The 14,942-nt window shown below is 50.4% G+C and overlaps 1 protein-coding gene across 1 annotated transcript in view; it reads right to left on the minus strand.

The window, feature by feature from the left end:
* The window catches only part of Pnpla1 (patatin like phospholipase domain containing 1), a 36,639-nt gene that overhangs the window by 1,360 nt on the left and 20,337 nt on the right, over window positions 1-14,942 (minus strand). The window contains exons 2-9 of the mRNA XM_031348297.1: window positions 12,279-12,511; window positions 11,703-11,768; window positions 10,631-10,840; window positions 9,713-9,773; window positions 5,720-6,382; window positions 3,951-4,035; window positions 2,149-2,271; window positions 1,062-1,161 (exon numbers count right to left, since the gene is read on the minus strand). Coding sequence (XP_031204157.1) covers window positions 1,062-1,161; window positions 2,149-2,271; window positions 3,951-4,035; window positions 5,720-6,382; window positions 9,713-9,773; window positions 10,631-10,840; window positions 11,703-11,768; window positions 12,279-12,511 — 1,541 coding nt within the window. The remainder of the gene's footprint in view (window positions 1-1,061; window positions 1,162-2,148; window positions 2,272-3,950; window positions 4,036-5,719; window positions 6,383-9,712; window positions 9,774-10,630; window positions 10,841-11,702; window positions 11,769-12,278; window positions 12,512-14,942) is intronic.

Consider the following 14,942-nt stretch of genomic DNA (forward strand, 5'->3'; position numbering starts at 1 on the left):
CCTTAAATCCAAAGATATACCCGCTTCTATCCTTGAGTGATGGGATAAAGGGGTGTGCCATCACCACCCAGCGGTGTGGTATCTTAACTAGTGGTTCTCTACCTTCCTAACATTTTGACTCTTTAATACAGTTCCTTTGTTGTTGTGGTTGGTGACCTCCGACCATACAATTATTTCTGTTGCTACTTTGTAACTGTAATTTTGCTACTGTTACAAATTGTAATGTAACTATCTGACACTCGGGATGTCTGATATAGTATCCCAAAGGGATTGAGACCTACAGGTTGAAAAACCACTGGTCTTAAAATAAAAATCAATGTGGGGCTGGAGAGATGGCTCAGCTGTTAAGAGCACTGACTGCTCCTCCGAAGGTCCTGAGTTCAAATCCCAGCAACCACATGGTGGCTCACAACCATCTGTAAAGAGATCTGACGCCCTCTTCTGGTGCCCTCTTCTGGTGTGTCTGAAGACAGCTACTTACACATACTTACATATAATAATAAATAAATCTTAAAAAAAAAATCAATGTAACTTCTGCTTCTCTATCTTTTTCTTTTGTTTTATTTTAAGATGAGATCTTACTATGTAGCCCTGGCTGTCCTGGAACTTGATATGTAGATCAGGCTGACTTCAAAATCACAGAGATCCACCTGTCTCTACCTCTAAAGTGCTGCAGTTAAAGGTGTGTGCCACCACCTTCTTACCCCCCCTCCTTCCCTCCCTCCCCCTCTCTCTCTCTCTTTCTCTCTCTCTCTCTGTGTGTGTGTGTGTTTTCCCATTTTTGGAGTTTTTGACATAAGCTCTCATAATGTAGTGTTGGCTAGCTTTGAACTCTCGGAGATCCACCTGCTTCTGCGTCCCCAAATGCCGGGGCTAAAGGTGTGCACCACCACACTCGTCTCTCAGCTGTCCTCTTAACATACAATGGGCTGGAGCTGACCGTGGCTGTGCCAGAAAGGGAGGGAAGGGCAGAAATGAAGCTATGTGCTCAGAGTTGCCGCCTCATCCTGAGACAGGAGAGGCAGGGTCACTCTTGGGTGACATCCAGAGGAGTTCCATACCCTGGGGTAGCTGTATTCTTGGATCCGGCTGGGATGAGGTTTGTAGGTGACCCAGACTGTCTTGGGGAGTACAGGAAAGTTGAGTGGACAAGGAGCAGACCTGGATTCGAGAAGCCAAGGATATATTTGTGAGGGTAAATAAGAAGAGCCATTAGAGTCCCAAGCCTTACATTCACCTGCTCTGTGCCCTCTCTGTGAAGTAAGATCCTACAGAGCCCACCATAGACGTGCTCTTGGCATTTAGACTTGTACCCTCATGGATAGGCCTTGTTGTTGTTTTAATTTAAAAGTTATGTTTATTTCAGTGGTAACTACAGTCCCTTATTCAGGGGTTCCCAACTGGACCCAAGGATTGGCAGGGTTCACTGGCTGCTCTTGGGTAACATTATGGCTGCTTTGGACACAGGGATCTCAGACAGAGCCTTGAACCTTGACCCTCCAAACACAGGCAGATCCCTAGACTCATCTATGACATGAGACTCTCTACACTGGCAACTGTGAGCAGGTCGGAGGGTCCCAGCATCTACCCATAAAGAGGGACTAATTGACAGCTGAATGAAATACAAGTTCGAAAGCCCAAGAGGGATGTTCAGTAGGCAGAGGTGCGTGCTTCCATCTGACCCTTCCAGTCCGAGGTCAGTCCCTGGGACCCATGAGACAGAAGGTCAGAGCAGACTCCAGAAACTCTGACCTTTGACCTCTCCAGGACACACTCACTCGAAACCAGTAAATAAACGTCAAAAATGTTTAAAGAAAAGCTGGGCGGTGGTGGCGCACACCTTTAATCCCAGCACTTGGGAAGCAGAGGCAGGTGGATTTTTGAGTTCAAGGCCAGCCTGGTCTACAGAGTGAGTTCCGGGACAGCCAGGGCTACTCTGCTCAAAACAACACAACCCACAGTTGAGAAGTAGCTAGCAAACCCCTGGCACCCATCCACCCTGATACCCGATGTCCTCTGAAGAGTTTCTGGTTCACAGGGTGGCCCTCGCTGCACGCTCACAGGCCTATGAGCCAGGTCACCCCTGTTTCTGCAAGTCAGAAGATGGAGACCCAGAGCCCAAATGTTCTAACTGTAACTTTCACTTACTGCAGTTTGCTAGCCGGCTTCTTGGACCGAGGGTTTCTCTGGAAGCACTCTCTGGTGGTATTTGTCTTCGGTTTCCTCTTGAACATCTTTTTTGCTGTGTTTGAATCCACAGCTGGACTCTCCCTGGGCAAAGAGACAAAGGAGGTGCTTGGTACAACAGCCTGGAGAACGTCTGCCACCGTCAGAGTCCTGCCCCTGCCCAGCAGACCCAGCGGGCCTGGCCAAGGTCGATGTTCCCAGTAACACATCTGATTACCATTAACTGTTTATCTGGGCAATAACCAGACCAAGGAGACAAACAAGGCCTAAACTTACACCTACTAAACATAAAAAAGAGGTTAAAAATCACACAAACCAGCCAAGCGGTGGTGGCGCACACCTTTAATCCCAGCACTTGGGAAGAAGAGGCAGGTGGATTTCTGAGTTTGAGGCCAGCCTGGTCTACAAAGTGAGTTCTAGGACAACCAGGACTATATAGAGAAACCCTATCTCAAACAACCAAAAAAAAAAAAAAAATCACACAAACATATTGCGTGTGCTTTATATATTTTAACTTACACAAACAGTCGAAGTTTTTTTTTATTTATGTGTAAGTGTGTCTACATGTAAGTACGCATTCACAGAGACCAGAAGGAGGCGTCAGATTCTCTGGAGTTGGAGCTGTAGGCTATTGTTGGCTGTCCAGTGTGTGTGCTGGGAACCGAACACCGGTCAGGTGTTCTGCAAATGCAGTTTGTGTTCTTAACCACTGAGCCATCTCTCCAGCCATACACACCCCCAGTTGTAGAGATAAAATTACGTAATGGGGGAGACAGATCCATCTTAATCAATTTGGTATGAAGCAAATACAAATGCCTATAGAGAAATGCCCAAGAATGTGATGGCACATACCTGTAATCACTCGACTCGACTCGGAAGGCAGAGGCAGGATTACCTGCTCAGTGCCAGCCCGGGCTGTGTAATGAGACCCACATCTAACATTAAAATTAAAGAACAGAATGTTTCAACCCTGCTTTTCTAAAGTTGGGGGGGCGGGGTTGACATAAGCATGACCCCCTTACTGATCTTTCATTGGCCAATCCAACGCTCATCCAACCAGCAAGGGACCCTGGGAAATGTAGTTCCCAAGGATCTTTGGGAATTACAGATCTGCAGACCCTGTCATGCCTGCAGAGGTAATGATGGAGCGAGCGTGTGAGGCATGCTCTCCTGGTTTGGTTTCTGTTGTGGTCAAACACCCAGACAAAGTCACTTAAGGCAGAAAGTGGGCTCACAAATCCAGGTGACAGTCTGCCACTGATAGGAAGTGAAATCTGCAGGAACTTGCGGCAGCTGGTCTAACACTCACTCACACTCAGGAGCAGAGAGCATGCTCGCCTCTGCTCAGCCCGCCCTCTCCTTTTCGTTCACTTCACGGTAAAGCCCCGCACCTCCGTGCCAGCTCCAAGGGGACCTTTGAGAGTCCTTTTCCACCATTAGGGGTTACCCAGTGGGGCACTTGTTAGAGCTTTCCAATTGTGGGCTCCACCCAAAGTAAGACCCGGGACCTGGAGTGCATACGCTCCCACTGTCCTAGAACAGGGTGTCCCCAGTGTGTGCTGGAGTCGGGGAGAGGGGTGGTGTCGCCTCATGGACAGGTAGGGCTCACATAGCGCCCCACTGCGGGAGAGAGAAGGCGGCACAGAGAGCTAGGTGATAGATACCCAGGCAGCCGAAAGGGCAGAAACCTCATAAGTGATAAGCTAAGGCTGGGCCCCTTCCCGAGCAAAGTAGGGAGCAGTCCTGAGGATGGAGAAACTTACACCAGTAGAGGCCTGTGGGGGGCTTCCTTCCTGGTACCCGGTGCTGCCGAGCCCATCAGCTGTGATGAGCTGGGAGACCCTGTAGCTGGAGGAAACACCGGAGGTATAAAGGCAGTTAGTGGGTACGGGGTTATTTTGCAAATAACAATGGTGAGTCTGAGAACGAACAGCAAGGATACCAGTTGTTGTGGTTCAGCATCCCTTTAGTCCCAGTACTCGGGAGTCAGAAGCAGATGGATTTCAGAGTTCGAGGCTAGCCTGGTTTACATAATGAGAGCCAGACTATCCAGGGACTCAATAGTGAGATGCTATTTTTTTTTTTTTAGAGATTTATTTACTTATCATACACAAGTACACTGTAGCTATCTTCAGACACACCAGAAGAGGGTGTCAGATCTCATTATGGATGGTTGTGAGCCACCAGGTGGTTGCTGGGATTTGAACTCAGGACCTCTGGAAGAGCAGTCAGTGTTCTTAATCACTGAGCTAACTCTTGGTTTTTTGAGACAGGGTTTCTCTGTATAGCCCTGGCTATCCTGGATCTCACTCTGTAGACCAGAAACTCAGAAATCCTCCTGCCTCTGCCTCCCAAGTGCTGGGATTAAAGGCGTGTGCCACCACTGCCCGGCGTGTGTGTGACTTTTGTGTGTGCCTTGAGTGAGTGTTCAAATAGAGTCAAAGATGGATACTGGGTGCAGTCTTCAATTGATTTGTTTTTGTTTTTTTCAAGACAGGGTTTCTCTGTGTACCCAATTGTTCTGTAACTGCTGTGTAGACCAGGCTGGCCTCTCTCTAGAGAGATCTGCCTGCCTCTGCCTCATAAGTGCTGGAATTAAATATTTAATTAATTTTTCTTTTAATTTCTCACTGATCTGGCTAGGCTGATCGGCCATCGAGCTCCAGAGGTCTGTTGGTCTTCATGCCCCCAGCGCCAGAGTTACAGCCATGGGCTGCTGTACCCGGCTTTTATGTGGGTTCTGGGGTTAATACTCTGGTCCTTATCAGTTTATTTTTATTGGTTAAACATTTGTATAAATTGTATGAGTTCTAAGTATAGATGGCTTTATTATAAGCCTTTAATACCAATATTAAATTCATCTTATTTTATTTAAGATTTATTTTATTAGCTGGGCAGTGTGGCATACATACACCTTTGATCCCAGCACTCAGGAGGCAGAGACAGGATCTGAATTTGAGGCCAGCCTATTCTACAGTGAGTTCCAGGACAGTCAAGGCTACACAGTGAAACCCTGTCTCAAAACACCAAAATAAAAAAAACCTAAAAACCCAGATTTATTTTATTTTTAGTTGTGTAAATGGGAGGTGTGTGCAAGTACAGGTGCCCCATGGGATCCAGAAGAGGGGACGGACAGCCGTGGTTTTTTTTGTTTTTGTTTTTGTTTTTTTTGTTTTGTTTTCCGAGACGGGGGTTTCTCTGTGTAGCCCTGGCTGTCCTAGAAAATCCGCCTGCCTCTGCCTCCCAAGTGCTGGGATTAAAGGCTTGTGCCACCACGGCTGGGTGCCTCGTGGTTTTGAGCCACCCAGTGTCCTGTCCTGGCCACCAAACTGAACTCTGGTACTCTTAGAGAACAGCAATTGTTCTTAACCCTGCACCATCTCGCCAGCCTTTGGGTGGTGTTTTTGCTGCTAGAGGGAGGGGCTGAGCTTCGAGATTCATGGGGACAAAGACACAAGGCAGGGGTCAGTATTTCCTGGGGAGGCTGCTCCCATAGTTGCTTGCCTTCAGGCCAGAGCAGGGAGGGTCATACCTGTGGGTCGTTCTGGGCCTATGTCCTCCACAGGTGGCCGGGCAGGTGGTGTTGAAGGACTTAGGGGCGGAAGGCCAGGTGCTGCCCTGGCTGCTGTGGCTTCCTGGGAAGGTCTGGGTAGCAGTCCAGGGGACTCAGGGGACCCAGCAGGCCCCGGGGATCCAGTCTTTGAGCCGTGTGAGCCTGCGGCTGGGAGCAACACAGGTGGCAAGCGGTTCGTGCTGTGGTCATCAGTGGCTGATTCCAGGCGATGGCCATCCTTCACTCCTTGCTCCAGGTTTGGAGTTCGAACAGTTATTGGGCGACTATCCCTGGGGCCAGTGGGCCCCATTACGGGGCCCGGCTCGGCTGGGGACAATGGCGGTGCAGACGACTGCTTGGATGTAGAGACCCGCGGTGGCACGGGTGATTCCACAAACCCATTGCACCCAGACTCAGGTGTCTGCCCTGAGGGGGCTGCTGGGGAGTGGCTGTCCTTCCCGTCCTCTTTGGGAGGCCCCTGTACGTGGGTTTGTGAGGACTCTTCAGGGCTCCTCCTCTGGGCCGGGAGGTTCTGGGGACTCGTAGGTGGGGGCTCGTGGCCGAGGGCGACCTCTATCTGGCAGTATACTTCAACCCTCGGGAAAATCACCCTCTTGCTGGGAGAGTTCAGGTAGGCAGCATCTTAGGAGAGACCACAGCGCGTCAGATTTTATATGCTCATAGTCTAGTCTGGGTGTGTTCGCAAAATCTACATACATGTGATACATGATGGGCACCGCGTGCGTGGTCCCAGCACTTGGGAGCTAAGGCAAGAAGACTGTAAAGACAGTGGGGGTGGGGGTGGGGGTGGGGGTGGCGAAGGTGGGGGGGATCATAAAGGAGCTCCAGGAAACTTTTTTTTTTTTTTTGTGGCGATAATATCTCATATAGCCCAGGCTAGCCTGGCCTCAAATTTACTTATTTACTTATATTACTTATATAGCCAAGGATGACCTTGAATTTGCTATTCCTCCTGACCCACTCCCCACCCCTCATCTCCAGTACTGGGATTACCGCATGCACCACCCTGCCACGTTTATGAAGTACTGGAAATTAAACATAGGTTTTCATGCATGCTAGCTAAGTACTCTAATCGAGTCGCAGTCGCAGCCTCTGCAGAGAGACGGAGCTGATAGATTGTGCCTGTGTGGGAGGACCTTGTCGGAAGGAGTGAGGGCGAGGCCTGCTGGGCACAGCTTGGTGCAGACTGGCATCGTCAGCTCCCGCCTCCCCTTTCCCACGCCAGGGAGGCAGGCGGGGCTAGCGGCTTCCTAGCTGTAGATGTAGCTGGGTGGATGAGAGCTTTTGCAAGGCAGGGAGGAGAGAGGGAGTGAGGATGAGATTGAGGGGTCCAGGGCAGCTTCATTCTGTGTGTGACGAGTGCCTCTCCCTTCCCCCTCAACTAAACAGAGAGCATTCTGACTGTTTCCAAGTGGCACGTGGGAACCCATAGTGTGGCTCTGGGTACCAGCAGGGGTTTCCCAGTAGCTCCTGATCACATCCTGTGCGGGTAGAAAAATCCTAGAGGCTTGGAGGGAGGAAGGGAAGGAGGGAGGGAGGGAGGGAGGGAGGCAGAGAGGGAGGCAGGAAGGGAAGGAGGGAGGGAGGGAGGGACTCGTTCGTGTGCGCTCGCGCCACCTGGCGGAGGATGCGAGCATCACAAGGCGCCTGGGAAGAACCCAGGCTTGCTTAGCAGTTGGACAGGGGGGTGTAGTTAAGCTGTGACCCAGATGCAGAAGGGTGTGCCCTGGCTGGGGAAACGGAGTCGCCTCCAAAACCTAAGCATCAAAATTGTAAGATCTTCCCAAGCTCAAGTTCCGCGCAAATACCCGTCACCCAGGAAGACCGAGGGCTTCCCAGCTGGCGTTGACCCACCAACGCCCTCACCCTCCAGGCTCTGGGGCTCGAAGTGAAACTCCCTGAGACTGTCACTGCCATCGCCCGCCTCCTTTATAGATACAGAAGGTGAGACCCCAGGAGATTCGTTACCTGCCACCCCATAGGTGTCCAGAGATAGGGTAGAAACCCTCTTTTTTTTTTTTTTTTTTGGGGTTTTGGTTTTGGTTTTTTGAGACAGGGTTTCTCTGTGTAGCCCTGGCTGTCCTGGAACTCACTCTGTAGACCAGACTGGCCTCAAACTCAGAAATCCACCTGCCTCTGCCTCCCAAGTGCTGGGATTAAAGGCATGCGCCACCACCACCCAGCAAGACCCTTCTTTACAAAATTGAAAATAAGACTCAGACAGCAGGAAGCGGTTTTTCCAAGCATACACAGCTTAGGGGTGAGGCCGAGAACCCCACTTGTCTCTAGAACCCAAGTGGTTCTTGGTTTCTGTCTCTGTGTCTCTGTCTGTCTGTCTGTCTCCACCAACCCTCCCTCTCCCCATCATTCTGTTTTCCCAAGTCCCTGGATGCCTGGACAGGAGTAAGTAAGGAGAGAGGATGCGGGAGCTGGAAAAGTCAGGAAGTAAATTTAAAAATACATGCTCTAAGCCGGGCGGTGGTGGCACACGCCTTTAATCCCAGCACTTGGGAAGCAGAGGCAGGCGGATTTCTGAGTTCGAGGCCAGCCTGGTCTACAGAGTGAGTTCCAGGACAGCCAGTGCTATACAGAGAAACCCTGTCTTGAAAAACCAAATATATATATATATATGCTCTAGTGAGAAAATATCATTCAACTCTTACTTTCGCCTCGAACTATTTCTTTCCCCAAAGTATATAATTTTTTAAAGTCACAGAGATGTATAGCCATATCAGAATAAGGGATGTTTGGAACTCCAAGGCCAGAAGCCGAGTGTTTTGTACGACTGTGCTGGGAGATTGTACATCTACTCTGTGTGACCACAAGGAGAAAGGCTGGGCCAGCATTCGCTAAGCACCCTTGGCCCTGGGATTCCCTCCGTCTGAAACCACATTCATTGTAAGTAGGTAACCCTAGGTATAGGCAGGTCTTTGATCTCTCTCCATAAACATTCTTGCCACGTCTTCTCAAAGTTTGAACGGATGCACCTCTTACTGATGCTATTTGTCTGATAAAGGTGAGAGGAGATGGGTCTGCCCCCCCTTTCCAGACCAACAGAGGATGTTGATCAGTAAATCACTCAAATGTAACTAGCCACGGGAACTCAAGACCAGGTCCGAGGCAGCTCAGGCTGGCCCAGAGGCAGCTAGGTAGCCGAGGATGACCTTGAACTTCCAGTCCTTTGACCCTTTTCCTGAGTGGTAGCTTTCACTCATGCACCACCCTTGTCTGATGCTGAGGACTGAGCCAGAGCTCTGTGCAAGCCAGGCAAGCGCTCTACCTACTGAACGGCAGCTCTAACCTCTTTGCTTTTAATTTCATAAATATGTGTTTAGTAATATTCTGGGGCTGGAGAGGTGGCTCAGTGGTTAAGAGCACTGACTGTTCTCCCAGAGGTCCTGAGTTCGACTTCCAGCAACCACATGGTGGCTCACAACCATCTGTAATGGGATCTGATGCCCTCTTCTGGTGTGTCTGAAGACAGCTACAAGTGTATTTATATACATAAAATAAATAAATCTTTTTTTTTTTTTAAAAAAAAGAAAGAAACACCGGGTGGTGGTAGCGCACACCTTTAATCCAAGCACTTGGGAGGCAGAGGCAGGTGGATTTCTGAGTTTGAAGCCAGCCTAGTCTACAGAGTGAGTTCCAGGACAGCCAGGGCTACACAGAAAAACACTGTCTTGAAAAGAAAAAACACAAAAACAAACTAAAATATGTTATATGTGTATGTATATGTGTATATATGTATGTATATATATGTGTATACACACACACATATTTTCAACCCACAGTCACAATGGTCTGTCTTGGGCAGTGCCGGCTGCTGGGTCTCTGTCCGTCTGTCCAGCTTTCTTGGCTACAGCTTTGGGACACTGTCCTCTATCCAGATTTCTATTCCCACCCCTGCCACACACCTTGCCTCCCCTTCCTCAGGCTCCAGGTACTCACTCAGCCTCCGAAGGTAGGAGACAGCGTCATCGTATCCGCGATAGTAATATTCCTGCAGGATCTAGATGGTGACACAGGAAAATAAATGACACTGCAGCCATCAAGAGAGCCAGCATCCCACCATAGCCGCTTTATAAGTAAACATTCCCCCTGTGCCTCCTACCTAGGACCATGTCAGCAAGCCCTGGGCTACACCCCCCAGCCCCCACCATCTGCCCAGGTGAGCCAGGAAGCAATTGCTAACATGGTAGGGGTAGGCGTGTCAGCATGTCAGTCACCTGTTCCCAGAGCATCACCAGCCTCCACTGTGGGAGTTGGTGGGATGTTTGTGGGGAACCAGAGACCATACATATGGGTCCTAAGAAGGACAGAGCTTGGTGTTTTGGTTCAAACCCCAGCACTACTCTTCACTGGCTGTGTAGCTGTAACCACCCACAGCCTCACTTTCTCCACCTGTCAAATGGGATAGTGATGGTTTCTTTGCAGAGGACGTTGGGAGGGACGTGTGAGAGCTGTCTCCGTAAAGCTTTTTCTGAGTGGGGCCAAACTGGAAACATGTAGGTCTTTGGTGACCAATTATTCTACTGTGGGATTTTGTTTGGAGATAGGATGGCAGGTAGCCCAGGCTAACCTCAAACTCCCTATGGAGCTAAGGATGACCTTGAACTCCTGATCCTCCTGCCTCTGCCTCCCCAGTACTGGGATTACTCCACTGTCCTCAGTTTGTGTGGTGCTGGGGATCGAACCCAGGGATTCATGTGTGCTAGGCAAGCATCCTACCAATTGAGGGACATCTTTAGCCCTGCTGGCTTTTAGCAATCTTTTAAACATGGCAAACCTCTGGACCCTCTGAGGGGAGAGGCACAAAAGGAGGGTCCCGTCTGTTCTGCATCCCAACCCGTCGGTCCTGACTCTCACCACCAGGTCCGGGGGGAAGAGCGCATGTGTCATGCGGGTGATATTCTCCAGGGAGAACTGGAAGGAGAAGTTGAACATTCGGAAGTCGTGGAAGATGGCGGGGCAGTCCCTCGGACAGATGTCCTGCTGGCTGCTGAAGGTGGAGATAGTGATGGAGTCTGTCCAGAAGGCGCAGGGCTGCATGCTTGTGAAGCCACCGTCGATGTATCTCTGCAGGGAGGGGAAGAGAGATGCTCAGCCAGAGAAGACACGGAGGGGAGGGGCTGGGGCCCTTGGGGAGCAGAGCCACCCTTTGTGGCCAGCCTTGAGGTGAGGTCCCCAAGATAAATGGTGGGTGGTGTGGGCAGGGTCACTTGCTGCATCTATAATGGCCTCGGGACTCCAAGTCTAATGCTCTGGCCCTGGACTCTTCTCCATCAGAGAATCTTGCTGATAACTGGCCTCTGTATGGGCCAGTCTCTAAATGACTCAAGAGGCCACGCCCCCTTCCACAACCTCCCAGTACACCCATCTCTAACCCCTTTCCTTTGGAGTTGGAGGGGTGGGGCTTAGTTGGTTTCCTTACTTATGAACAGAATAGGAGATGACCAGTACATAGGCTCTATATCCCAGGAGTCCCATAAAATATTTGGACCACTTGGTCACATCCCCGCTATTCAGTCTGTAGCCAGGAGACCGGTCACAGGGTACCTAAGGCCAGCCAGAGGTGCAGAATCTTGGCCTACCCAGATGTGTTAAAGCAGAGTCCTCATTCTCTCAGGACCTCTGAGTTACTCATGGGCACATGAATGCCTGTGACCACTGGCTCAGATAGCCCTGAAGGTCTCCTCAGCCAGGGTCTCGGGTTCCTGTGTTCTGGGGTCTGTATTCTGCACACTGACTTCTGGAAGAGCCTGGCAAGCCTTAGAGCCTTAGAGCCTTGACTCGCTGGGTTCAGTACAGGGTTGGTGGGTCTAGAGAGGAACTTGGACCAACTAGAGAAGGTGCCCCTTAAAAAGCTAGGAATTCTGGGTAGTAAGTGTTCTTCACCTTAAGGCGCCCCCAGGGTCTCTCCGCTCACCCAGTCACTCACCTCGCCTCGATATGTTGGGGGGATTAAGCCACAGTAGACAGGAACAAAGCAGCTACAGTACAGGGCCTGGGGAGAGACAGGGCTGAGATGCCAGAGGCTCTGGGGTGGGTGCCAATGACCCCTGACTCCTACCAGTTCTCCATCCCCACCCCTTTTTTTTCTTTTTGGTTTTTCGAGACAGGGTTTCTCTGCCTTGGCTGTCCTGGATCTCACTTTGTAGACCAGGCTGACCTCGAACTCAGAAGTCCGCCTGCCTCTGCCTCCCAAGCGCTGGGATTAAAGGCGTGTGCCACCACTGCCCAGCCCAGTTCTCCATTCCTTAATTTAAAGTAAGGTACCGGTCCGGGAAACATTCTGAAACACACTTTCCATGCTGATCCCTAGTTGGGGTCTTGGTAATCTACTGGACCACGCAATAGAATAATCTAGTCTCTGCTCCTGGCAGAGACAGGGGCATGAGGGAAGGGAAGGAAGGGCCAGGCAGGCAGAAAAGGGAAGAAGAGCAGAGGCTGGGGAGTGGCCTGGACTGAGCTGCCCTTGTTACCCCAGGCGGGGGTGCTCTAACCAGGGCCTTGCCTCGATGAGCTCTTCCTTGGACCTGTACTCCGAAACCACGACGTTCTCTCCATCCGTGACCCGGGTGAGGCTGACATGCAGTTTCCCGGTGGCGAACTTGTAGGAGTCCTCCGGGAGCACATCGTACAGAAACTGTCGCATCATCTGCACCATCTTGCAGGATGGAGACAGAGGTCCCAGGAAGAACTTCTTCACCTCGGCCAGGCCCATGTTCAGCACTCGGAGGTACTTTTCTGCGGAGAGGGCAGAGGGGAGACACACCCTTAGCAGCAGGGCAGGACCGTGGGGGAGAGGCCTGGGCTCAGGGACGCTAACCATTTCACCCAACCGTTCTCAGTGAGGAGGCCTCAGACCCAGATGCTAGGGTTCGAGGAACAAGACGGAGCCAGACTGTAGAGGAGGAAGTCCCAGAAGCCCTACAGCTAGGAGACACCGGCACCAGCATGGGACCATGCGTGGCCCACCCAACAGAAATTGTCAGTGGCGGCCGGGCGGTGGTGGCGCACGCCTTTAATCCCAGCACTTGGGAGGCAGAGGCAGGCGGATTTCTGAGTTCGAGGCCAGCCTCGTCTATAGAGTGAGTTCCAGGACAGCCAGGGCTACACAGAGAAACCCTGTCTCAAAAAACCAAAAAAAAAAAAAAAAAAAAAAAAAAAAAAAAAAAAAAAAAAAAAAAAAAAAAAAAAAAAAAAAAAGAAAAAGAAAAAAAGAAAGAAAGAAATTGTCAGTGGCTAAAATGATGTTTTCCCCCTGCAAAACAGTTCCAGCAGCTTCCTGTCCCCACACCTGAGGTCTGCCACCAGGCTGTGCCACCTATCTCACGTAGGCCCATGAGGGTCCTGTATGAGACTCCTACACAAATGCAATTGGCAGTCTTTTACCAAGTGACAAGGGCACTTGCTTAGAGGCCACATACCCTTGCCAAGACTTCACTCTCATTGCATAGCCAATGATGACCTTGAACTCCCGATTCTACAGTCTTCTCCATAGTGCCCGGGGAACAGGCGTGACCCCGTGCTTGGTTTATGCTGTGCCAAGAAGAGAACCCAGGGCTGGGTGCAATGCTGGGAAGAACTCTGTCCACTTAGCTGTAACCCCACTCTCAAAACCAGGTTTTTACATTTTATTTTTATTCGTGTGTGTGTGTGTGTGTGTGTGTGTGTGTGTATGAGCATGTGTGCCCAGAGATGCTAGATAGGGCTGTAGGATTCCCCCAGAGCTGGAGCCGTATGACCTGGCTAGTGGGAACCAAATTTAGATGCTCTGTAAGAGCAGCCAATGCCCTTAGCGACTGAGTCTCCTCTCCAGTCCCACAAATACTGTTTTCCCTTGGTGCCAGGGATTGAACTCAGGGCTTTGCACACATTTGTATAGGTTCCATGCTTGACCATTGAGCTACACAACTAGTCCTTAAACAACTCTCTCATTTGGAAAAAATATTCGTTTAAAGTTAGTATCATGCCTATGTAACAGGGACTTGTGTCATCATGAGCTCTCTGCCGTGGGAGGCAGCGGCAGCGGAGCGGAGATTGCATAAGCATCTCTGTCAGGGAGCTTATGGACCGGCTCCGTGGGTGGGAAGGGCTGAGTCTTTCCAGCTTGGAGAGTCTGGGATTCTAGAGCCTGGCAATCGATCCGTGGCAGACACACAGAGAGAAGGTAACAGATTTGCCCAAACTCACACACAACAATTTAGAGACAAAAGGAAAGCGTATTCCTATTGCATTTTATAGTTCACAGATTATACGTTATTGATCTAGTCTTAAAAGACTACGAGCCGGGTGCTGGTGGCTTTAATCACAGCACTTGGGAGGCAGAGGCAGGTGGATTTCCGAGTTCGAGGCCAGCCTGGTCTACAAAGTGAGTTCCAGGACAGCCAGAGCTACACAGAGTAAACCCTGTCTCGAAAAACAAACAAACAAACAAACAAAAAAGAGACTATAAATGCTGGGGTAGCATTGGACAGCTAGGGAAACTGAGGCAGGGAAAAGTGTCTTGCCTGAGGTCACACAGTCTGGCAATGTTGGTTTGCTGTTGCTTCCTTTCGTTTTCTGACTTTAAGCCGTCCCTCACCCACACCCAGATCACAGCTGCATTACACGGTAGGGACCCCAGACTTTGCGGTCAACATGGATTACTTATATTCCTCCCTGGGAGTAGCAAGCCCGGCAAGGTCAGCCTAGGCATGAGCGACCAACATCTTCCCTCTAGGGAGGGTGGTGACCAGCTGGCAGGCTAGAAAGCAACCTGGCAAGGGGCCACCAAGTCCTCAGATCACCCAGATTAACATGGAGGCACGCACTTCTGGGAATCTGTTTTCTGTAACGCAGGCTGGCCTCAGACTCACCAGGTAGCCAAGAACGACCTTAAACTCCTGATCCCCCTTCAGCCACTTTCCTAGTGCTGGGATGACAGACGTGTGCCCTCAGATGAGTGGTTTAAAAATCTTTATTGTTTATGTACACATATCACAGCAGGAGCTACGTGTGCCACCATGCCTTTGTTGATTCCCACAGAGGTCATGGATGCCCTGGAACTGGAGTTACAGGTGGCTGTGAGCCGCCAAGTGGGCTCTGAGAATCCATCTAGGTCAACTGGAAAGGCAGCCAGTACTCATAATTGCTGAGCAGTCTATCCAGCCAGGTTCTTTTTTTTTTTTTTTTT

This window comes from Mastomys coucha, unplaced genomic scaffold (assembly GCF_008632895.1).
Source record: "Mastomys coucha isolate ucsf_1 unplaced genomic scaffold, UCSF_Mcou_1 pScaffold3, whole genome shotgun sequence".
NCBI lineage: Eukaryota > Metazoa > Chordata > Mammalia > Rodentia > Muridae > Mastomys > Mastomys coucha.